Raw genomic sequence first — 23,861 nt, forward strand, 5'->3', positions numbered from 1 at the left:
GATACATTTTTCCATGCCATGCATCCTTATCGCAGTCTTCAAATCACACAATTGACCTCATCATATTCTTATAACAATATTAAATACTAAAACGAGTAGGATGTCGGTATTCTTTATTACAAGCTAATATGAATATAAACAATTGAAATACAATGTTCGCTTTGAGCGGAAACATTGTCGGGAAATATTAAATTATTGTACCTGTTTTTTGTCGGTACCTTTTTGTTTCGAGAATAGAATAGCGTACTTTTACTTTCTACGTATTTAAATCGCAGAGTTATAATGGAATAAACCTTCGTTATTTTACATATTTAATCAGAGGATAGATCTTTTTTTCAGCAACTTTAGATCCAATGTTAAACAAGACACAATAAATATCATTTGCCCAGCCAAAATCTTGATAAACCAAAATAGTTCTGCGATATTTAGGAAGGGCGGAACATAGACTAAAATTATAAATCATTTTTCGCAAATCTCGGTAAATTTAAACATTCTGACAGACACAGTGCTCTGAGAAAAAAAATCTTTCTTTCGGCTGAATCACAATGAAACCTACTTTTAAACATAATCCAATAACGATGGTATAAATATTTCTCGTAAACATTAAGGTATTCAAGGACTATGCTTATACCTACTGTGCTGTGAGTACTGTTTCCCAATCATGCCAAGGTGAGGTGAATGAACATTTTCTAAATTACTTTATTACTTAATGTCTCTCAGGAGTCACGATACAAATATTTTAGAAGTTCTACGGTTTTGAAGTTTTTGTTTTGGACCAATATCTGTAAGGATGTCTATCGGTCATTATGGACTCTTTGTATTTCCTTGTTTGTAAATATCAATCAATAATGTTTTATTCAATTTGTCTACCCTTGCATACCACTGTTTATCTATCCTATGCTTGCTTTTAGATCCTTGCTTAGCAGTGTGGCAAAATACTAAAGCAATTTCGATTTTCAGACGATACCTACGTTGAGGGACGATGAGTTTCGATATATTTTTTAATGTCGATTGGAATTATAAAGAAGCTCAGGAAATATAAGGATTAATGATGAAATTTGGGAAGACGAACACTAAGCACATGTTCAGGGCATGCAATAGCTAGTATTAGCATAATAGGGAAATAGATCATAAGAAATGTCCTTAAAACTACTGGGTATTAGTAGTAGGGTATTCCAAAAAACAGAAAGTCGTGAAAGCGTCAACCCTAGACCAACTAATTCATGTAAAACAACATTAATTGGTATTAATTAGGTCCGTCTGTGTGGAAGGAAGTTGTGTCACATCGTAGGTGTTATTTCGGGATGTAGGATGTACGATAAAACGTTTTAAATTCATTCGATAATAATTTCGGTGTTTGTTTTCATTTCCAAGGTCAAAAATGGATTAGATATGTGTAGTATTATTCGCGTGTCGGAGTGAGGAATTTTCTGTATTCCATTGAGTTCCAAATTGAGTAAATTAATTTCCTAATCCTGTCTAACCCGTTTAATTGAGTTAGGTACATTGGGAAGTTTTAACGTAACCCTATCATCTGTATGTAGCCTACCTATGTAACTTTTTCCAAGTCACTTGGTGTCTATGGGGGTGGCTTCAGCGGGTACCAGAGTTGATAGACATCTTACATGTGTACCAACTGCCTATTTATTCTACCTCTATAACTATTCGTGGACCCTTGACAGTTAAAAAAACCTGATTATTACGAATGACCTGGACTTTTGAAAGATGTATTAAGTATTTATTTATGCTGGGGCTTAACTTAGCTTATCTGGGATTCTGGCCTAACTAGATGTTAATGCTATGGCCCAACACCAACGCAACTATTTGTAATATGTGAAAAGGTGCCTTTGGTCTTATTAAGGTTATTTTTATTCGAAAATACCAGGTATACGAAGGCTTAGAAGTAGGGTATAGTATATTTTTATTGGAACTAGCCCGCCACACATGCCCGTCATTGCAACTCCTGTGAGCCAGGATCTACAATGAAACAAATGAAAACCACCGAAACAAACTCGGTGTGTCGAACCGACCGATGTGCAACGAAATTAATCAGAAATAGTAAAAAGGAGGTCTATAGTAATTGTGGAAACCAGCCGGTATACTACATACAGCGTGCTATCCCATTTCCTCAACTGGAACATTCTTAATTATAAGGTGCTGGTGAGCCCTCAAAACCGGAGATTGCCAGCGAACCAGCTGTGCCGTCGTGTCCTACTCATCTGAATACAGTACTTTATATGAAGCACCTGCTACTTCGACCTCCACTACCCATTCAATAGGTAAACCAATATTCCGTAGTATAACTGGCTGTGACATAAACGTGATACAGAACTATTTTTTAATAGAAATAGATTTATACAATCGGTGATGAGAGAAAGAGAGACGGATAGTGTTATCAGTTTTACCGCTATTCGTGTTAATATCATAAGTGGCAGTGAGTATGTTTGTTGTTTACTTCTTAACATTCAAACACTTGAAGGTCTACCTCCACATCTGAAAGTAATATTATCATGGCTGTGAAAGCGTGACAGCACAATACACGGTGTAGAGCGACATCCCTTTCACACCCGATATAATATGAGTTTAAGACGTGACGGTAGGTCCTTTGAACCTTAGCCTTATTCTGATAAGAAAATATAAGAAGGTTGCTGAAAGAAATGAAAACGTACTTCACATGCAACGCTCGACAAAAATCGAAAAGAAATACTGCAACTTTCCTAATGAAGATGATAGTAAAGTGAATTACACTAGTCCTAATAACTGAAATAGGTTTATAGATTATCATAGTACGCAGTGTTTTCATAACAAGCTGACTGCTATATGATTATGAAACTATTATCTTATATTACAATAATAATAACAGCCTTCTAACTATAAACATTACTGGCGTGTTTTAATTTGATTCAACGTAAAATTACAATCATTATGTCATTCAAGTATTACTAGAGTAACAGTTTTTTTATTTATTAATTATCCGTTTTTCTTTCGTCAAACTCGAGACGGGTTACTAAATATTGCGTAAAAGTTGAATGGAGATAAACAAATTGATAGGGTCACAAATATATTTGTTAGTACCCACCCTAAAATTTATTTCTCACCCACCAACAAATTCATTTGTTTTATTCATTCAACGGTTGCTTAAAGTCGATCTTTATTTTAAGTATTCGTTAACAACATAAATATTTCATCTGTGAACTCTCTACCGTCTATCATGGTTCATGAGATACAGCCTTACTGACAGTTGGATAGACAGATAATGGAGCCTCAGTAATAAGGTTCAATTTGACCCCTATGTTTCTTTTATCATCTTTTTTGTAACCTATTATTCTTTTGCCTCATTAATACTTAAATACTCTAAATACCTAAGATTACAATAAGTACATAAAGACATCAAATACAAAACGAAGATAAAAAATGTAATACACAAAATATAATTCTAAGGATCCTTTATGCCTTTACGCTTATAGAAGACTGTCGAAGTCATATCTCAACCCTACTTTGAAGGTAGTTGATGAGATAAGAGATATCATTTTTTCATCATTGGCCTAGCCTTTTCCCAACTATGTTGGGGTCGGCTACCAGTCTAACCGGTTTCAGCTAAGTACCAGTGTTTTACAAGGAGCGACTGCTTATCTGACCTCCTCAACCTAGTTACCTGGGCGACACTATCATCCCATACCATCTACAGACCAACCGCGTCAAGCATAGCTTAACCTGTGATTGTTTCACTTCTGCGGTTATAGCTTAGCTTAGCTTAGCACGAGATAAGAGATATATAGTTTGTAATTAATTTATGGTTGACGGATTGTGTTATCTGAACTTTATTCTTTTAATAGCTATGTTGAGGTCAGCATAGCTATTAAAGTCTTGCCAGATTCATCTAAACACCATTTATGACCTGTGACTGCTTATCCGACGTCCATTGCACATTCTTCAAAATAGCAGTATCCTAAGACTACCTATTCCATAGTGTGACCTCCACAAGCTATATTGCTGTATCTAAGACGCAATGTCTGAACAAAAACCCAATATCTTATAAATATTGTAACAGTGTTCAACAAAACTGGTTTTCACTGAAGGATGATCATTTGACAGATGGTAGCGAGTGTTGAATATTTAATTGTTTTCAATTATAACTTTATATCTCTTGAGGTACGTAAGTAATAGGCTTAAAATGAATGGGCATAAACCTTGTGACATTGGTTGACTTAATTATTAACTGATTATCTTATCACTGCATACTTATTAAGTTTAGTGTATCATCCAGCAAATTTGTTGTTAATATTAGTAATGTGAATATAACACAATTCCAAGAAAAACAAGAGCATAATTTTCCCAATCATAAATCCTAAATTAATCATAACTTAAATGTATGGCAATATTAATTCATTTTCTGACTCATCATAAATTCTTTAGAATAGGGTGTAATAGTGTTGCCATTAGTTTATTAATTAAAACAATAGTGTCAAGGCTGGGCGAACATGCAGGTTGATTAAAACATTAATTGGAAAAGGTTTTATTCTAATATTCTAATGTGGGCCAGTGATGTCATATAATATGGAAAAAGCTTATGACAATAATGATCTAAGTTTTCAATTGTTTTTTTAGTCAGTAGTATTTTTGCAATTCATTCTGGTTAGATACAAGATAAACAATATTTTTAATAAATATTTATTTGTTCAAGATTTTTTTAACACTACTTATGCATATTATGTTTACCCAAGTAAGATCTAAGCTTTATTAATCAAGATAAAAATATTTGTTATGATTCATACTAATTAGAATAGATTCATTCATAAATATTTTCGGAACTGAATTCCTTATCTATGACTCAATCAAACAAAATTATTGGTTTTGCTATCTTGAGTTCATTTACCTGGCTTATCTAACAAAATAATTATTACTCTATCACAGAGATAAAAATAAACCAGATAAGTTATAATTACGAGAAATATATTGGATTTAAAGAAAAATATTTTTACACAGATAGGGCTGGGGTGAGTATTATTAGTCATGTGCAGTCGTTTAGTCGGTACACCCTTCCTGGGGGTCTACACACCCCACTTCGACGAAATATTACGCATATGGTGGCAAGGGACGTCCCTATTCGGCGAACTGTGCCCCAATTTAGCAAATTACACATGGACCAACACAAGGTCAGTGCTAAATTCCATTACATATTAAAAAAAAATAACACTAGAGTGATAGCAACCCGTGTGGGGAAAGCAACGCATAGAAAAATCAATACCGAACGAAAACGTCCCTATCCTTCATAATTGCATACGGGAATGATTAACGCACACTTTTTTAAAGCTTCTCATTACAATGTCATTCATAAACGTAAGTAATTACGATCGTAATCAACTAATCGATGAACCGTAACGACCGCACGCCCGTGCTATGTTTACGTTGTAATATCTATGAAAAAAGAACAGTGTACCGACTGAAAGAAAGACCGGCGTGCAGTAAATACTATATGGACGTAAATAGATCGACGCGTGCATGATCATCTTTGTAATTATTTATTTGTTTTGCTTACGAAAGCTCCGAAGAACGATGAACTCAATATACATACCTCATTTTGACGCTCTTATCCTTTGTCGTAACAAATCCGAATGCACTACTGCACAGCACGAAACAATTGTTCACTTATAAACTGCATATTTCCACAAACACAAACGTACATTTCCGTATTATCGACTGGCGTACACGTCTGGGACACTTTTGGTAGCCATTTTTGTCAAAAAACACTTTTTACGTCCCGATTCCCGATTTCGGAAAGCTGTGAGCGAGATGACGCTAGCGCCGCGCCGAGACAACGAATGAAAATAAATGGAACATTGAACCGCCGGTCGCGAATCCTACTATAATGCTGTCCGATTCACACTACCATAGCATAAGCTAGCTTCCGCCGAAAGCTTCCACGTAGTAGGTTGCGCATATATTCTCTTCAAAGCAAAGTTGCAGCTTTGGACGTTCAATAAGCGAATCGGACCGCAAATTTACATTTTTCGTCCTTATTCGGTGCTCCTACCATACTTGGGCGGATAATATCCTTACTCCCTTGCATCGCCAATCACCTTTCAGAATGGTCTTGTATTCGTTGGTTCTACCCGTTCTACCGCCATCTCTTGGATTACGCACATACTGCTACGTTATTGACGTAGAGAATTAGTTTTTGCGAGTGGCAACAGTTTAGAGAAAAGTATCCTCAAATTACCGTTCACACGTTTTGAATGAAGCGCTATAAATATTCTTTCAATATATCTTAACATTATTTTAACAAACAGCCACGCTTAACCAGTGTTGATAATTGGAACTTTCTTTAAACAAAGAGTGTAATTTTACTTACTGGCAATACAGTACAAGTTAGTAAAGCGAAAACAAATTAAATTACTCATGGCTTAGTCGAATACTACAATTATTTAACATTTTATGTAAAATAAGTGATTGTTTTTTGTTATTATTAGACCAAAAGTAGATTTAAAAGGAATAAAATATAAAAAATAAGAGTTTACTGCAAATTATTTAAAAAAACTAAATACTGACACATCATTTAAAACAAGTCTCCAAAAAATATTTTACTTTATATTTTACACTATAATGTAAGTCCATAAGAATAAAAAAAAAAGTTTTCAAAGTATCTGACTGACGTTTGGCAATTTTATGTATTTCTAATCGACTAAACTGACCTAGTAAACTATAGGATTCACTACGATGCAGAGTTTGACTGTTTGACAAATGACAACAGTTTTCGGGGAAAAAAAGTCAGCCTGTTTTTCTTTTGATAAACAGTTCCTTTTTCGAAAACACAAAAATAATGGTGGGCGCAATGCCTGTTAACTTAATACCAAAATTTTGCAACGGTACCATGGATAGCCATAATGGTACCGAGGATAGCGACATTCAAGTTCATATCGGTAGTCGTGTAAAGAGTAATGATGATTTTGGTACGGTGAAGTATATTGGTGAAGTGCAAGGATATAAAGGTGTTTGGTACGGTGTTGAATGGGACGACCCTGCGAGGGGAAAGCACGATGGTTCCGTGGAAGATGTCCAGTATTTTAAGACATCGAAACCTGGGGCTGGTTCTTTCATTCGTCCTAATAAAATAGCGCCGTTCAAGACTTGTGCTGAAGCTATCAGGAAATATTACGGAGATCGTGAGGTAAGTCCGAGTCTGGGAGTTTTTATGACTTCAGTCGAATGTTTGTCTTTTTTAATCTCAACTTGTTCAAGGCTAATGTATTAGGTCATTCCACCTACATAAAGACTTGGCTGAATAAGTGTTTGCGTGGGCTGAATGCTTGTTTTGTATCTGTCAGCCTATCAAGGCTGTATTGGAGTCTAGATAATTTACTCTCTATTCTAGATTGTTTTTACTTTTAGTGACAAAAACATTAGTAAGTTAGTAAAATAGAATTGTTCTAAATTATAGCCTCTTACTGTGACTACTCTAGAAGCTATAAATAAACAGTGTTTATTTGTAAACATTGTGATGGTCACTGTTGTATAAATAATTTTCAATCTAACATCTACAAAACTATATTCCAAGCATAGACAATTATGACTAATCAATAGTTGTTAAAAAAATCATTGTTGACAATAAACTGGGAAATTGTATCGTAAGGTATATTTATTTTATTTTAATATACCTACTTAACTATTAGATTTTATTACCTCATGAGATATGAGTCATACATATGTTAATAAGCAAATGTTTTTGTTCAAAACAAAAGTTTAATGATTCAAAACTCAAGAATTCATCAAGACAACCTCTTTTGCATTACAATAATAATGATTGGCCTCATTTTAAACTATAAACACTTTTATTTTTAATAAGGTACATATAACCATAAGTTAATGAGCCTCATATAAACTGCACAGCATACTAAAACTTCATCATTTTTTTTCATGAAAATGCATAGACCAGGATAAAGGCTACTTCATAATTCATTTATTTATGTACTCATTAAGGCAAAAAATAGTATAATAGAGGTAAATGTTTGTGTTTTTTTTTACACAAACAGGTTTATTTAAATAAAAAACTGATTTATTGCAGTGGTATATTAGTTTTGGTAGGGTATTAGTGTTTTTAGTTGCATTTCATTTTCAAACAGAGTTTTGAAAAAAATACATTAGTATCTTTTCTTATCAAAAGTCTTGAGATTGTTTACTTTTGTTGAGGTAAACAAATGGGGTACAAAGCATAACATCATCATCATCATCATTGGCCTAGCCTTCCCAACTATTTTGGGGTCGGCTACCAATGGGTACAAAGCATAACAATCGGACTCAAAACCTTTTTTTTTTAAAGTCGCTTTACTAGAATTTATTAATGGAATTGTGTATTTGTTGTTTGTGAGAAAGGGGTAGATCTAGTAATTTTCAATGATTTTGTATCAATTCAATCATTTCTGTATCTAAAAAATTATTTTCTCAATATTAAGTATTATTAAGTTATATTCACATTACTGAATGAATAGGTAAAATCGTATGACTCCCTAAACATGACTCATAATATTCAGTAAGTTTTTCATAAGTCCCATAAAAACCTGTATAAATTCAGTGAGGTTAATAATCTCCATAACTTTATCAACCAGTCTAAGTAAATGCTATCTCTTTCTAGTATACACAAACGGGAGTAACAAGACGGACCGTTGACAGTAACGGATTGTGTCCGTAAGTTCTTTATGTATATTCATGTAATTACAGGATGAGACGGTGGCCGCACACCGTAGGACGGTCATCAATGAATGGAAACGGGAGATGGGAGCTCCGTTCATTGAGATGGTTGGCTTTGAGAAAATACATCAGAAGCAGTGAGTATTTTGTATTAGACTTTATTAGATTTTATTGGTACTATAATACAAACTTCCAGAGTGAAGATGAAAGTTCTGGTACTTTTGACACGATTTACTAGTAATAATAACACAAAACCTAGGTTGACAGACTGCTTGACAATTAATGGTTTTGATAATCCCTTAATTGTGTGTCTAGAACCAGAATCAAAACGCGAAACTTTTTCATATTGTAAAAAACTAAACAGCAATCATAAAACTTCCAGAAAGTTCGACCGCCTTCTCGAAGTGTGTGTCCACGACCAGAACATAGCGAAGCCCGGCGACGTGGCGGCGCTCTGCCCCAACGTCCGCAGTCTGGACGTGTCCCGCAACCTGTTCTGCAACTGGCGCGAGGTGATACAGCTGTCCGCGCAGCTGCCCGACTTGAAGGAGCTTGATGTTAAGTAAGTATATGCATTGATAAAACATATTTTTCATTTGCAAACAACGGACGGAAGCTTAATTCGTTAAATGAAAAAAATACATCAGATACAGAATCTGATGTATTTTTTTCATTTAACGTGAAATGGCTGTCATTTGGTCTCGTAAAAATTTCATTCAGCTTTGCTCAGTGGTTTTTTATTTGGAATTGGTTGTATGTTTTTGTTGATAACACTATAAAAAAGGTATTAAAGAAAACGATTAGGACTTTTGACCTTGTGTCACGGGGTTTTAGCAAACATTCATGTCACATATACAAATACAACCAGGCTCAGGATATGCGTTACTTTTAGTCGGTGTCGACCAAATGCTCTCATATAACTCGATCAGGACGCCCGCAAAGACGCGGGCGTCCTGACCGCCGCAGACCACCAAGTGTCCTTAAATGATTTCTTTCTAGAATGAAAGAAAGTCGATTGGTGTGGACAGAAAAATGAAAAGTATTACTAGTGTCCTTTTGTTGATAATACATTAAAATAGCACAATATCAACTTGTTGTTGTTCTTCATAAACGTTATATGAATTCAGGTCAAATTCGAATCACAAAATATAAGTCAGAATAACACCAGTATTGTACATAAAGCAACTCCTTATCTGAGAACATAAATAGCAATAAATATCCTTGCCGAGGCAAGGCACAAAAGGCAATAATAAGAATTAACAATATCGATAAATGTAAAACAATAGCTAATAAACATAATTTTAACTTTCCAGCAAAAACCGTATGGCCATAGACATGCCAGAAGAAACATTGGCCCAACTATCAATCAATTTCGCCAACCTTGAGAAGTTAAACATCTCGGTTTGTGACTACGAGTGGGCTGACATCGTGTCCCTATCCCACTTGTGGCCAAAACTCAACGAGATGATAGCAGCATATAACCGAATCAAGAAGATCATCCCACCAGCTGTGACACTACGGACTCTAACCATTCTCAGACTTGATGGCAATCCTATAGACTCCTGGTATGAAGTTATGAACCTTGGCATGTTGGAAAACCTGAAAGTGCTAAGTTTGAACGACTGTCACTTATTCGAGATACGCTTTAATGACAACCCTGCGGACAAAGTTGATGTGTTTGAGAATTTGGAAGTGCTGTTCTTGAATAGAAACAAGATTAATGACGTGAGTATTGGAGCTTATTTATTTTGTGACTAGCCGTTGCTCGGAGCTTCGCCCGCTTTGATATCAGTTATATCTATAAAAACTTTAACAATAGGCTACTTTAATTCGACTTAGCCTCCTTTACTGAAGACAGATAAAAAAGTCTATTTAATCCAAGCCGTCAATTACCTCATTATAAAATTTCATCAAAATCGGTCCAGCCGTTTGGGGGTCAAGTAAAAACACAAGAAATAAACCTGCAAGTCCACTCACATACTTTCGCACGTATAATATTAGTGTTATAAAATTTCTTGTACATTTACATCAAATAGGCCAGCATCCTATTGCCATGCCTGTTAAATTAGAATAATAGTAAGTGGTAGTAAGAAGAAGAAGTATTTTTTTTATCAACAGTCTTTTGAATACTTATTGTTCATGTAAGTCAAATTTGTAATCATATTTATTTTACCACTCAATGTTAAACATGGCGTAAAATGCGTAAATGTTCCAAACAAATATGTCGCTACTCATCATTCTTAAAACTCACATTTCAAGTGCAGTTTGAATGCAGTTGCATACTGTAAACTAAACCTGCACTACGATCGCAGTCATCGTGCAATCAGACTACACATAAAATGCAATTGTATTGCAGTTGAGAAACAATCTGTCTGTCTAGGGCCTTATTTTATATATTATGTCAATCTATCACGGGGACTGTTACCAAATAATTGATAATACTTCTAAACCGAATAACACGTTTTAACCTTACTCTTTCCAGTGGCGATCTCTAAGCGAACTGAACAAGTTGAACTGCCTCAAGAAGCTCTACTTCTTAAAGAACCCCATACAAAGCACTGAGGATTACGACACCGGCTCACAGATGATCATGGCTAAGATTGAAACATTACAGGTAATCAATTATTGAGTCTTATATTACTATAATCTTTATTATGTGTGTTGTCATGATGAATACGTATGAAACGGTTTTATCGCTATTGCCAAGTAAGATAAAAGTGGGAGGATGCGTGATTTTTAATGAGGACTTTATGCTGTAATGATTCTACAATAAATTAATCTTAATTATTTTAAGACACCGCCGACAAATGGTAAAGAAAACTTGTATACTAAATATCGGAATCTGAATTTAAGTGATGCAAAAGACCCCGCCGCGTCAGCTTATGAATTAATACTCCGGTTGGGTCGGTGTAGAGAGAGAGTAGTCGGGCGATCCATAAATCATCCTCATGAAAGTAACTGCAATCTGAAATCGCCAACTTGCACGCAGCTATGGTCATCAATGCAACATTTGCAATAGGAAACATTTCCAATGAAAACTACTCATTGTAAATCAGATATATAATGTATCCCTATTCCTTAATTAACCCTCATGAATGATAAAACCTGCCTTATATGGGTGGAGGCCTGTGCCCAGGAGAGGGATATCTATCGGCTGGTATTATTATAATTCCAAATATTTCAGGAAATAAACGGCTCAACTATAACTCGTGAGTTGCGTCGTGGCGCGGAGTATGACTACATGAAGCGCTACGGAGCGGAGTGGAAGCTGGCGCAGCTCAGCCCCGCGGACTTGGCCGCCTTCAACCAAGAGCACTGCCGGTTCACTGACTTAATCAACAGTAAGTATATATTATTATTCTTTTCTTAAAAAAAAACAAAATCCGCACTCAGGAATTTAATCCTTGTGTCGCGAGGGTTTCACAAACATACAATTTACATGCACAAAGACACTCAGACTTAGGACAAGCATTCGTGGACACCAAAAACGCTTGTCCTACGCAGAAATCGAACACGCGACACGTCGCGCACCTACGTAATTACGTCTGTAATTCATGGACATAATAAATTATGTGCAAAAGTACAATTATCATATTGTTAGGTCAATTAAAACTGTATCACATTAGATATTACTTTATTGTTAATTTTATTTACAGAATACGGAATCCCAGACGACAGCCTCCTAGTGAAACAACAGAAAAATCTAACGCTCACATCACAACTCTTAGAAATCATACTAAAAGACGAAAACGGCAAGTCATTCAAAAAGAAATTCCCATCGTCCATGTTCGTACAAAAGCTGGTCACACTCGCGCAAAGGCTCTTCCCTAGGTCTGGCTACACTGGGCCCCCAACCCTATACGTCATCGACGAACAAATGAAAGGCGCAGAAATATGCCTTGACAACGTCATGAAAGATCTCGCATACTTCTCAGTCAAAAACGGAGACACAATCCTTGTAAAATTCAGATAATTATTCTCAGAATAAATACTTAACAACTGGCAACACTAATCAGTATATTTTTTACCATCTGGCAACAAATCAGTATGGTTGTTGAATTTAATTGGCTCGCATTTTAATGTATTTATTTATAAATCATATTGAGCTTTGTAAATAATGTTATGTCGAAATTGTACCTGTATTTATGGTGAATATTATTTTTCTCGAAATAAATGTTCAATTATGTATTTTTATTTGGTTGGTTTTATTTTTATTATCAATTACAGTACACCGATGGTCAAAAACATACTAAATCGATAACCGCATCAATAGAAACGGGGAAAAATAGGTAATGATACTTGGTTTTAGATCATAGATTAGCATTTTAAAAATAAATTTAACAGAACTGTTTTTTTAGTACTCTGAATAATTCTTATTAACGAATACATAGGTTTGATTCTTAAACTCATCCAACGCCCACTACAATTTTATTATACTATAATTATACGGTAATATTAAAAAAAAAACCATGCACACAGTTTTCTTATGAGTTCACAAAATGAACTGTGAATGCAAAGTGCCTCAAGACATGATCAATCAAGACAAACTGTTCAGATATTATTATTTGATCGCCATCTGCCTGTGATGTGTACTGAATAGAATGTTGATATTTTCACAATATTTTCTTAATGAAGTTATGTTTTTTCACTATATTTACCCATGACAAATACACGTTTACTCAAAGGACACATTTTAATTTCTATGAAACAGATGTGACCTTCCATTTACAATCGATGTAGATATACGTTACTCACACCTATCGCCTTGAATTGGACGGTCGTGTTTATCGGTCGGATTTATTTTAAACATGAAAATTTATTTTAGCTGAATATTTTTTTTTCAAACCAGTGGTTGCACGAATTTTGTCAATAAAAATATTTTGCCAGTTTGGAATTCAGTAATATAAATGATAAATATTTGTTTTTGTAAACAATAAAAAAGACTAAATAAAAAAGAGCAACAAGAACGAACCAATAGTATAACACTGGCCACATCTAACTCGATTGCTATTGGTAACCGTTGTGTCAACAAAACCTTTTTTGTTTACAAATGGCCACGGGTGACAAATTCAAATTTGAAACGCGTAATTGTGATATGAATAGTGATTTTTATCGTTAATCTAGTTGTACATGTGGCGTTTAATATGGGTAATTGTCTTGGAAGTATTTTTCGGCGTCGTAACGTGCGTCGTCACATTGTATTAATACTGATAGGGTTGGATAACGCGGGAAAAACAAAAACTGTGAATAATCTGGCGGGCGAGCGGGATGATAAGGTTTTGCCGACTGTGGGTTTTAAAGCAGTGAATTTAGTGCATAAAGATACACCTGTGACGATATATGATTTAGGCGGAGGCCCACATTTTCGCCAGATATGGGCGCAGTATTACAGCGAGGTGCACGGAGTGATATTCGTCATCGATTCAAGTGATTTTTCACGGTTGGACGAATGCAGAGCCGTGCTTGAAGAGGTGTTATCGCACGACAAAATATCAGGTATGGTTTTTATTAATATTTTAGTACTATCGCCATGGTAACAGTAGGTATTAAATTCCAATACGATTTACCGTTGCCTACTACAACATTATTTATAAAAACAAAAAAAAAACATCAAAATTACTTCTACAAGATCAATATAACAATTCTTTTTATATTGATTTTGTTTATAAATCTTCAAAATTATTGAGTACATATTTTATATGTGTTTGCATTGTCAATAGATCCATGTACAATTTCTCTTTCCTTATTTATATTTTGTCCGTTTTTCTTACCAAGATTTGTGCCTATGTATCCTGACAAAACGGTTCTTTTTATTTCCGCCGATTTTAACTACTCAATAGTAAATGGAACCTACCTACCTACTGCGAGTAATGGGTAGGCCATTACTCGCAGTAGGTTTTTAGGCTTAGTTATAATAAGGAAAGAGCATTTTTAATCTATTACAATGTATAATTGTACATCAATCTAATCTAACCTCAAACTATCATATTCAATTTAATTAAATATTTAAATCTATATGCTTACTGTAACTATTAAATTATGCAACGGTTTACTCAAGCGTATTGACTGCTCCTGCTAATCGACCGCGCCGTCAGTTCTTGATTAAGGATTCCGGTTTGGTCTGAAACTAGTCGGGCAAATCCCGATAAATACGATTGAGTAAATCGTTACATCGTATGATGAAAAATACCCACGATATTTACGTCACTACTTTACATTTCAAAGTGACACTAAACGGTAACTTAAAAGTAAGTTGCGTTTGAATATTCGATCATAAATTGAAATGCATGCCGATAATGTCGTTGTGCCTTTACCTGGCCGACTCCCAATTTTTGCCTCAAGAAGTGAACTTGCGTACTATCGACTCAAAAAGAACAGAAAACCTGCGTTATAATTTATTGAACACACTTTTTCTTTCTTACTATAACAGTAAGATTCAGTAATGAATCATTTAAGCAGGTACTTATGTTTCGCCTTATCAAGGATCAATATAAAAGCACGCCCAAGTTAGACCTTGTAGGTTGTTCTAGGTTAAAGTTTAATGACCTGCCCTATAAGATTGGTTTTTTGGTAAACCTTAAACCTTCATTACTGAGGATCGTTATTCCCTTTTGACGTCATTCAGAACCTTCTAAGTGCTTTTGTCTTGGGCTATCCGAAAGCAGAATGGATGTTACGGAAAGGATGGAAGAAACGAATAGCAATGTTCATTTTGCGTATCAAATGCTTTAAAATAACGGCCTAATTCATTGGCAAGTCTTCTTAGCCAAACCCAATCTTAGCATGGTCCCATTTAGGAGCTGCGATACCAGAGACTAGTACAGCTATAAGATTCTTCTTTAAATCATTCTTTACAGGCGGATCGTCCTTAGAGTCGGGGGAGTTATAGTGGGAGTTAAATACTAACTACTCGTTACTCATGCCAGTTTTCAGAACTTAACCTTGACCTATTATTATAAGCTCTTGGTAGGTATAAGAGTCATGGTACATCTATGGTTTAAGCTTTTCCACTTCCATTGATTCGAACAAGAGGGCTTATAACTACTTATAAGTCATCGACATCATAGGTACTTGATGCTTTGGCTTACATTGGTCTGTTTTACCCTGAAGCCAGTGGTTTGCAATTTTTTATTTATTTTAGCCTAGATAATTCTCTTAAAACCAAAGCTATTTGGTCATCTAAATCTGGCGAATAGGCGCCTCTTAAATGAAACTTTAGCTTTTTATGAAGGAATGAAGCATCAAATATTTAACGCTTAAGGAGGAATATATAGGATCAAGTAATAATATTAGCCTTATAATTCCTCCAAGCGATTCACCCATTTACTTCTTATAATTATCTACTCGGCAAAGGTCTTCCGTTTTTCAGACAGCTTCATGTTTAACTCGACCTCATCAAACATTACCTATTCAACAAAATGATCAGGTGTTTTAAAACAATACGCATCCCACTTGACTACTAGACTGACAATGCAACGCCGTACCCATGGGAAATCTACCGTACACACATCAAATTAATATTAGTAACCACTCGAGATTTTAATTAAACCTTATCGGTAATCGGCTTGTCCGCTCGTTGACGGCATCCAATGTTAATTTGAACAAATATTTATACAGCCAATACCGTAACGTTTATCGCCAACTACGTTTACCGTGACTACTTATTTTATTATATAATGTATGTTTAGTACAGTATAAATACAATCAGGTAAATAAATTATTGGGAAAGGTTTGCCAATTTACGGTTTTCTTGTTGATAGTAATATTGTAGTTGATTCACCGTACCAGATAAGCCTGGGACATCCCCATTGATACTGTTCCGGAAAAACGGAAAGAGAAATACTCTTTCTTATAACTAACAGGTCAATGAAATTCCTTCGGCGACTGGAACCTCTAAAAGGAATACTTTGTTACCCCTCTATAAGCATATTGGGTGTTTCCTGTTTTCAAAATTAACGCGAAATAATATTTTCCTTAACGTTAACGATGTGGAGATAATGTTCTTTTCCTTAATATATTTCAAGTCAGGTTCGGGTGCATTTTTTTGGAATACCAATGTATAAGTTATAAGTACTAAGCAATATAAGCAATGGGTTCGGGACTCGGGAAGCAACTGAAATAACATGTGTTAAGTATGAAACACATACCTCCGTTACCCCGTGTCCTACTGACACTGCTTACACCCGATTAGGATTTGTTGAGTTAGGCCTAGTCTAACCTCTACAGGGCTTCAGGATTAAGGCTAACTAGAACACTGACCGCTAATAGAAAATCTAGATATTTCCCGATCGATATTAGGTATATGAAAAGGAATTTCAACGATGGTAGCATTACGAAAGAGTTCATAGATATTATCTGTTATTAAAAAATATTTAATTATTATAAATTAAAATATTTGTACTAAAGTGTAAAATAAACATACTTAAATAAGAAAAAAATTGCACACATGCTCTTTTCAAATCAGCAAAATCTTTATTTTTAAATCACAACTTTTCAGTTTATCTATCATAGAACCTATTAAATATGCGTGTGTATTATTTATTAATCGTAAACGTGTCAGTCGTGTTGTATACTCCACTCTATAATAAAGTCTTTACAGTACTAGTTTATTCTAGAAATATATGTTTAAATAAACTGTAATATACCTTTCACATTTTCTGCCTATCCAAGGATTTCACTCTAAACTATTATATGGTTTCAAATGATAGTGCTTTGTCGTGATTTATTTCATCTTATCCAAAAGTATTATTCTTGGTCTTTCTCGTTTCGATTTCAAGTTGTTACAGAGCACTTAAATATTGTACAAATATACGTATTGACATCAATCACATATTTATTTAGCGCAATGCTTGAATATATTTATTATATTGGAACGATTAGACTGCGGGTCTGTTGGTTCTTCTCTTATATTTACGAAGAGATAAAGTGTAGATAAGTCCAGTACTGTTCACAGAGGTTCCTATTGGTCTAAGAGCCCGTGGACCCCAGACCGATACGTTATTTTATAAAAGCTGAAAGTTTGTCAGTGGGTGCTCCGAACAAAGGTAAGAACACTGGTCGATTTTGGAGTTTCCAGGGTCATGTTGGCTTTGACAAATAAACGGTTCTAAAGGTGCCAAAAGTATCGATCTAGGTCGTAAATATATAACGTAGGTCTGGCGTCCACGGGCTCTTATTCAATATTATATACCACAAAATACAATTACCTACATGACGTCATGCCCAGCCCTCGGTAACAGATGGAGGGTGACTTCTCCAAGTAAATCTCTGGAACTAAAAAGGAGAGTAGAAAGACTTTTGTCTCGCAAGTTTTGGAGAAACGTTTAGAAGAAAGGTTGAAACATACCAAGGTGGTATATATTTTTCAAAGACCATTTAATTTCACCCTACATTTTTATGTTTCGTGATAATGAAAACATTTTACGAGGTCCTCGCCCTTGCCTTAACGTAGTATGCGTCATGGTTACTGAGAATTAAGGAGCTAGGTTGGCCGATAAGATATGTAAAACTAATGTCAAGACTGCTTTGAAAGCCAATAAAATAGAACTTAATAAAACGCAAGTCGATTTACATGTTTTTAAAAAAGGATTAAAATTATAATATATGAAATTCATAATGTAAAGCATTTTACAAATTATACCTCACTTGATCCCATTGGCCAAATGTTCCCCAATAAGTGTTCCAAAAACTCCTAAGTGAGAAAAGCATTTATTTGTCCATGCTAATATTTTAATGATAAATAAACTATATATCTATCACTTTTCATCTTATGTACGCTGACACAAGTAAACGGATATAACGTAGTACATGGGGTAAGCTTAGGTCCCAAGTAATATATACGACAAATTTTGCTACATACAGCATATAATCCAACACTTACCCAGCCTGGCAAAATCGATTATGTATTATATTGTATTGTTATGTATATTCTAGAACTGAATACAAAATTTGAGAAAACTAGCTGTAATTAATTTTCGTTCACCAGGTAAACCGGTCCTGGTATTAGCTAACAAACAAGACAAGACTGGAGCCCTAGACGACATCGATGTGGTCGACAAACTCAATATAGAACCATTGGTTAATAAGTAAGTCAACAGTATTGTCTTCATTTTGTAGTATCTGCCTATAAAAAGGTGATTAGGTGTATATGAAGCAACATGTTGGTAACATGTTGTGCTTATAAAAGAAGTAGAAAATTCTTTCTAAAGCAGAAAAAAAATAATGAACTACTAAAAGTTTTACTTTGCCTGTTGTTTTAAATAAATAAATGTAAAAAGTTTGACGTCGAGGCTTTTACCCATTGATGCGACATAAAATACAATTCATAAAAACAACTTCGAATAAAGAAAAGTGTTCCAAACATAAGTATTAAAAAATGAACTTCGCTTTCAGGTATAGATGCCCAACCCTAGTTGAATCATACAGTGCATACGCAGACCCCAACTCCAAAAAGCCAAAAATCGACCCCGGCCTCCGGAAGGGATACCACTGGTTACTGAACTACATCGTCCGTCGCTACGGAGACATCAACCTCCGCGTGCAAACAGACATACACGCCGACCTAGAAAGACGCAAGCGAATGTTGAACAAAGCATCAAACACAAACTCTCAAACGTTCACAGCCGTCAGCGATGATATAGCAACGCAAACCGGCTTCGAGAACCCCAACTACGATATTGAGAAATCGAATAAAATCGATAACGATGAAATCCAACAAGGCTTGATCGTCGTCAAACCGATTACACATCAGAACAGTGTCGACTCGACTATAACGATCGAGAGCGTCGAAGAATCGGATATGACGAGCGTCGCGAAACCAAAACTGTCACCTCTGTTCGGCAGAGCGAGTAACTCGACGGTGGAAACCGTTCGGATAGAGTTGGAGCCTCGCAATGAGTTCAGGAAATTGTCTCCGATCGTACGGAACAAAAGTGGTGCCAACCAGCACATCGATTTTAAGAACCGACCCCAGTCGAGCCCCACTTTCAAGAAGCAGATTAAGGTGAATTTTGATCTTCATACATTATTGATTCGAGTTCAATTGTCTGACGATTTGTCGGTTGTTCTAGGAATTCAATTTAGCGATAGAGTTTCAACTTCAAACCCATGGTGAAAGACCATGTTTTTAATAATCCTTTTGCAGTTTTTGTGAAACATTAGTTTTCTTCAATCTTAATACTTATTAAAGTTGATTTCATTTTTCTATGACTAAGTCGTTATCACGCAGACTTCTCATTTGTTTAATTACTTTTATATAAAATGTTATTATTCGATATCATCAAACGGGATCTAAATGTATCAATACAGGTGGAACCCCCGAGTAAGAACACGTCGCTACAAGACGAGGATCTGAAACCCGACGGCGACCTGCCGGCGTACATCGGCGACCGGAACCGAACCTGGGACGGGTCGGAGAAGAAGCATCGAGTGCTCGTCAACGATGCTGAGCTGTCGCAAATGCATCGCGAGATCGTGCTCACTGAGAGAGGTATGTGCTGATGGTTATTACGTTAAAATATTGAGATTCTACTAATATTATAAACGGGAAAGTTTCTGAGTATTATTAGTTATAACTTTTTTCCGGATGAGAAATCATCAAATGATTCTGCTTATTTGAGCGGAAGGGAGAGTCAAAATGATCCTGACTAATACCCACCCACTATTCTTTTTCTGCCTTTCGTGTACCGGGGCCGCGGTAACCCTTTCGGACAATCTCGCTACCCCGGGAAAGATCATAAACTGGATTACCACATAGGATACTTTTACCCCGATTTTATTTTCTGTGGAATCATTTCCGTTTTGAAGCGTGCGGTGTTTAACAGCTAATTTTTGACATATTGAAAAGGCAAAAACACTAGCAGCTCAGATATTTTTTGTTCCTAATTTAATAGACTCTCCAAATATACTTCTCCCCTCAAATGCTGAGCGCAGATTAACTTCTCTAAAATTAAAAATATTTCCGGTTGCTATATTCGGTAATTACGACCACCCATCACCTCTCCGAAGCCCAACTTAACCTAATTGAGCTAGGCTAGGAAAGGTCCTGATGGGTATTAATAGACTCGGTATAAATAGCCCATCAAAATCGCGACCTCCCTTACCGCTTAACCTAATCACTACAAACATTCAAGACCGTCACTTAAGTAAATATCGTTCTTGAGTTCATGAATACGGTGACAGACATATCCGTATGTGTTCAGACTACACGAGCAAGACGGCGTACTCGGAGGTGACGCTGCAGCCGTCGTCGCTGGCGCTGAGCCCGCGGCCCGCGTCCGCGTCGCGCCTCGTGCGGCGCCAGCTCGAGCTGTGCGCGCAGCACAAGCGGCGGCTCAGTCTGCGCTGTGAGTCCTACACACTGCACACCACCCTACCTACACTAGTAGACTATTTATACACGGGGAAATCTTCAGGGACTTTCTCCGCCCTGGGGAAGGCAGAGAGGCATCCCGACTCTTACTGGCTAAAATCACCGGAGCGCTTCACCCTCCCCCATATACCTGAGACTACGGGAATGCGATGCAAACTACCGCGATCAAGTACCCTAGTAAACTAGGGCACTACAGTAGCTGGTGATACTGGTTCGCTTAGCAGGATGCTCTCTGCGTGATTGATTAAGCAAATTAATATTCACCTCCAAATCCTAAACCAAACGTATACTCAGCATTCGATTATGGTCAGGTTCTTTGACCAAAGCCTCACCTTTGACATGCGGTCTCACAAATGACCTATTACAGACATGCATCGCAACAAGACTAGTCCGGAGCGCGTGTCGATGCTGATCTACGAGCCGAAGGCGGCGCAGCGACATCTAGACAAAGGAGACTTCGAGCACTCCGCCACCATCAACTGATGACGGTCAGTATGCATTACTAACACATTTACATGTCTAGTGGTTAGTGACCCTGGGCCCTAGAAATTACACCCAGACACAGAAAAAATTATCGTGCTAATCGCACAAACATTTGTCATGAGTAGCGATCGAACCCACGACCTCTGGTATATCAGTAAGGGCCCTAATTCTGCTATTTACAATGGCCGATGCAGGTTGGCTTAAAGTGACACTTTTCGTATTGTCTTAAGCATAGAGCCAACACAATAATTGAAAATTCATTGTATTGACCTTCCGTGTACCGTCCCATACTAAATTATAAATACATAGTATTTTAATTGATCAAATTTTAGGAGGCGTTAATTAACTAATTAAAATAACTAGAAGTCTCATAAATAATAATATAATGTTTGTTTCAGATAGTTGGAGTCACACAACTAAAGTTCAAATTGCCTAGACTTATAAAGTTACAATATATTATAGTTAGTATGTACAGAGGCCGTATTACGATGTTTTAAAACTAAACCTTTTAATAGAAATACAAAACGTATGTTTGTACACTTACTCTTTATCCTAAACTGACAAACATATTATGATGAAATTTTGCTCAAAGGGTCTAAGGTCTTAAAGTAATATTGTGATGGTTGTGACAGCGTAAAAAATGGCGTAGAGTGGCATCTCTTTCACACCCGTAATAATATTACTTAAAATAGTCTCAGAGTATTCCTTACTCCAAGAATTACAAGTGAGAACTGTTTATACATAATATAAATATGGTTTTAAAACTTCGTGCTACTGCCCATAGATTTATGATAAGCTAATATTGACAGGGTATAGACAATATAGGTGCTCCTATTTAAAATTTAACGAGCGAAACACCCCATAAGGTAAGCTTTGTCACAGGCGAAAGAACTATTATAGGTACTTACTTGATTCAAAAATAGGCAATTAATCTAGAAAAATGTTGATTGTTTGATTTAGAAATAATTAATATAATATTACTTGGAAACTTATTGTTCTGTTAATATAATAATAATGCTGTTGGATGTGTCTACTTCGTACTTAAAGAGCAATATTTTAAACACTTAGTAATGCCAAGTGTTAATCCAGGTTATAATCTATCTGTTTGCCAAATTTCGTCCATATTCGTTCGGTAGTTTCTGCGTGACAGGTAACCCCCTGCCATCCAAACAAACTTTCACACTAATAAAAAAATTGACTAGTTGTTACATTGGTGAGTGACAATAGAGTGATGTGATGTGTGAAGCTGAAATAGAAAAAATTGGTTTTTATTTTCAATGTTGATTAAATTTATTGATTAATTATTTGATTGAAAAGGAAACTGTGTGGTAAATATTTAAACTAAGAAGAAATCTTAGTATTCCTGTTAGTATAAACAAAATGTTAGTTACAATACAACATTTTCATTTTAAATTCTTTAAAAACAAAATATTATATTTCTTTTCTTTTAATTAATCATTGCACTTGCAAAGAGTAAGTAAAAAGACACTTTGTATTAGATGAGAGATTTATAAAATTTGAAATTAAATTTTCTTTCGCCTGTGTGTCTAAAGACTTACCTACGTTTACACTTTATAGTCATGTATAGCGAGCCTAATAGTATATATATTTAGTTATAGATAAATGCAAGATTATATCGAATATAATAGTTTAGTTTTGTATTTTGTGTACTGCAAGATAATATTCCTAATAAAAGTTATGTTATGATTACTGAGTTCGACTTATTATTGGTACCTTTATTTACGGCTGAAAATATCATGCTACGTAATTGGGCTAAATTGTTATAAATCCCCGTATTCTTTTCGAGTTCAAAAAGCAGGAGGTTCTCAATCGTCTATATTTAGACATTATTTTTATTTGTAGCCTCATATTTACGTAATTAACGTGATATGGCTGTCATTTTGGTCCCATTATTTCATCAAGTTTGGATCAGTACGTTTTCTTTGAAGTCCATTGTATATTTAAATTGTTAAAAAATATTTGAATACTTGGAGTTCGCTATGTTTCTATTGCGATTCACACGATATTTTTCGCATCGCCTAAATAAGCATTACCAACAAATTAGAAATAAAAATGCATATAAAGTGTACAATTGTTTATTTTCATAATAATGTTTATAATTATTACTTTTTAATAAATATTTATGTTGTTATGGCAGTGTGTCGTGGTAACATCCATCGGTCCTTACCTAACTTATATTATCTACGTACAGGTGGCGACCCGCGACTTGGCTTGTCGTTACAAACATTGCACTAAAAGGAAGACAATTTATATGTATAAGAATAAAAAACACAAATCGTTATTCAATGGACTTAATGATAAT

At 35.5% G+C, this 23,861-nt stretch overlaps 2 protein-coding genes across 4 annotated transcripts; both read left to right on the top strand.

Moving 5' to 3' along the window:
- Nucleotides 1-6,715: 6,715 nt before the first annotated feature.
- LOC113506772 (tubulin-specific chaperone E) lies at nt 6,716-12,879 on the top strand. Of its 2 annotated transcripts, none has more exons than XM_026889605.1 (7): nt 6,716-7,168; nt 8,630-8,682; nt 9,068-9,247; nt 9,999-10,410; nt 11,168-11,299; nt 11,870-12,026; nt 12,342-12,879. In XM_026889605.1, exons 1-7 carry the CDS (start codon nt 6,821-6,823, stop codon nt 12,656-12,658), a joined length of 1,599 nt encoding a protein of 532 aa, XP_026745406.1. In that variant the 5' UTR covers nt 6,716-6,820; the 3' UTR covers nt 12,659-12,879. The 2 variants fall into 2 exon arrangements, with proteins under 2 accessions (XP_026745406.1, XP_026745405.1); XM_026889604.1 differs by lacking the exon at nt 8,630-8,682 and adding an exon at nt 8,716-8,822 and having other exon boundaries at nt 6,723-7,168.
- A 712-nt stretch (nt 12,880-13,591) lies between these two features.
- Nucleotides 13,592-22,785, top strand: LOC113506773. Of its 2 annotated transcripts, none has more exons than XM_026889606.1 (7): nt 13,592-14,181; nt 18,671-18,770; nt 19,078-19,687; nt 19,993-20,173; nt 20,886-21,029; nt 21,423-21,543; nt 21,937-22,785. In XM_026889606.1, the coding sequence occupies exons 1-6, from the start codon at nt 13,830-13,832 to the stop codon at nt 21,536-21,538; spliced, it is 1,503 nt and encodes a 500-aa protein (XP_026745407.1). In that variant the 5' UTR covers nt 13,592-13,829; the 3' UTR covers nt 21,539-21,543; nt 21,937-22,785. The 2 variants fall into 2 exon arrangements, with proteins under 2 accessions (XP_026745407.1, XP_026745408.1); XM_026889607.1 differs by having other exon boundaries at nt 21,941-22,785.
- Nucleotides 22,786-23,861: the final 1,076 nt, after the last annotated feature.

Source organism: Trichoplusia ni, assembly GCF_003590095.1.
Source record: "Trichoplusia ni isolate ovarian cell line Hi5 chromosome 24 unlocalized genomic scaffold, tn1 tig00002115_group23, whole genome shotgun sequence".
NCBI classification, from domain to species: Eukaryota; Metazoa; Arthropoda; class Insecta; order Lepidoptera; family Noctuidae; genus Trichoplusia; species Trichoplusia ni.

Excerpts from the sequence above, each read along its gene's own strand:
- LOC113506772 (XM_026889604.1), top strand. The coding sequence starts at position 6,821 with ATGGTGGGCGCAATGCCTGTTAACTTAATACCAAAATTTTGCAACGGT. Across the intron at positions 8,823-9,067 it reads GAGAAAATACATCAGAAGCA|AAAGTTCGACCGCCTTCTCG; the intron begins GTGAGTATTTTG and ends TAAAACTTCCAG. Across the intron at positions 10,411-11,167 it reads ATAGAAACAAGATTAATGAC|TGGCGATCTCTAAGCGAACT; the intron begins GTGAGTATTGGA and ends TACTCTTTCCAG.
- LOC113506773 (XM_026889606.1), top strand. The coding sequence starts at position 13,830 with ATGGGTAATTGTCTTGGAAGTATTTTTCGGCGTCGTAACGTGCGTCGT. Across the intron at positions 19,688-19,992 it reads CTTTCAAGAAGCAGATTAAG|GTGGAACCCCCGAGTAAGAA; the intron begins GTGAATTTTGAT and ends GTATCAATACAG. Across the intron at positions 21,030-21,422 it reads GCGGCGGCTCAGTCTGCGCT|ACATGCATCGCAACAAGACT; the intron begins GTGAGTCCTACA and ends GACCTATTACAG.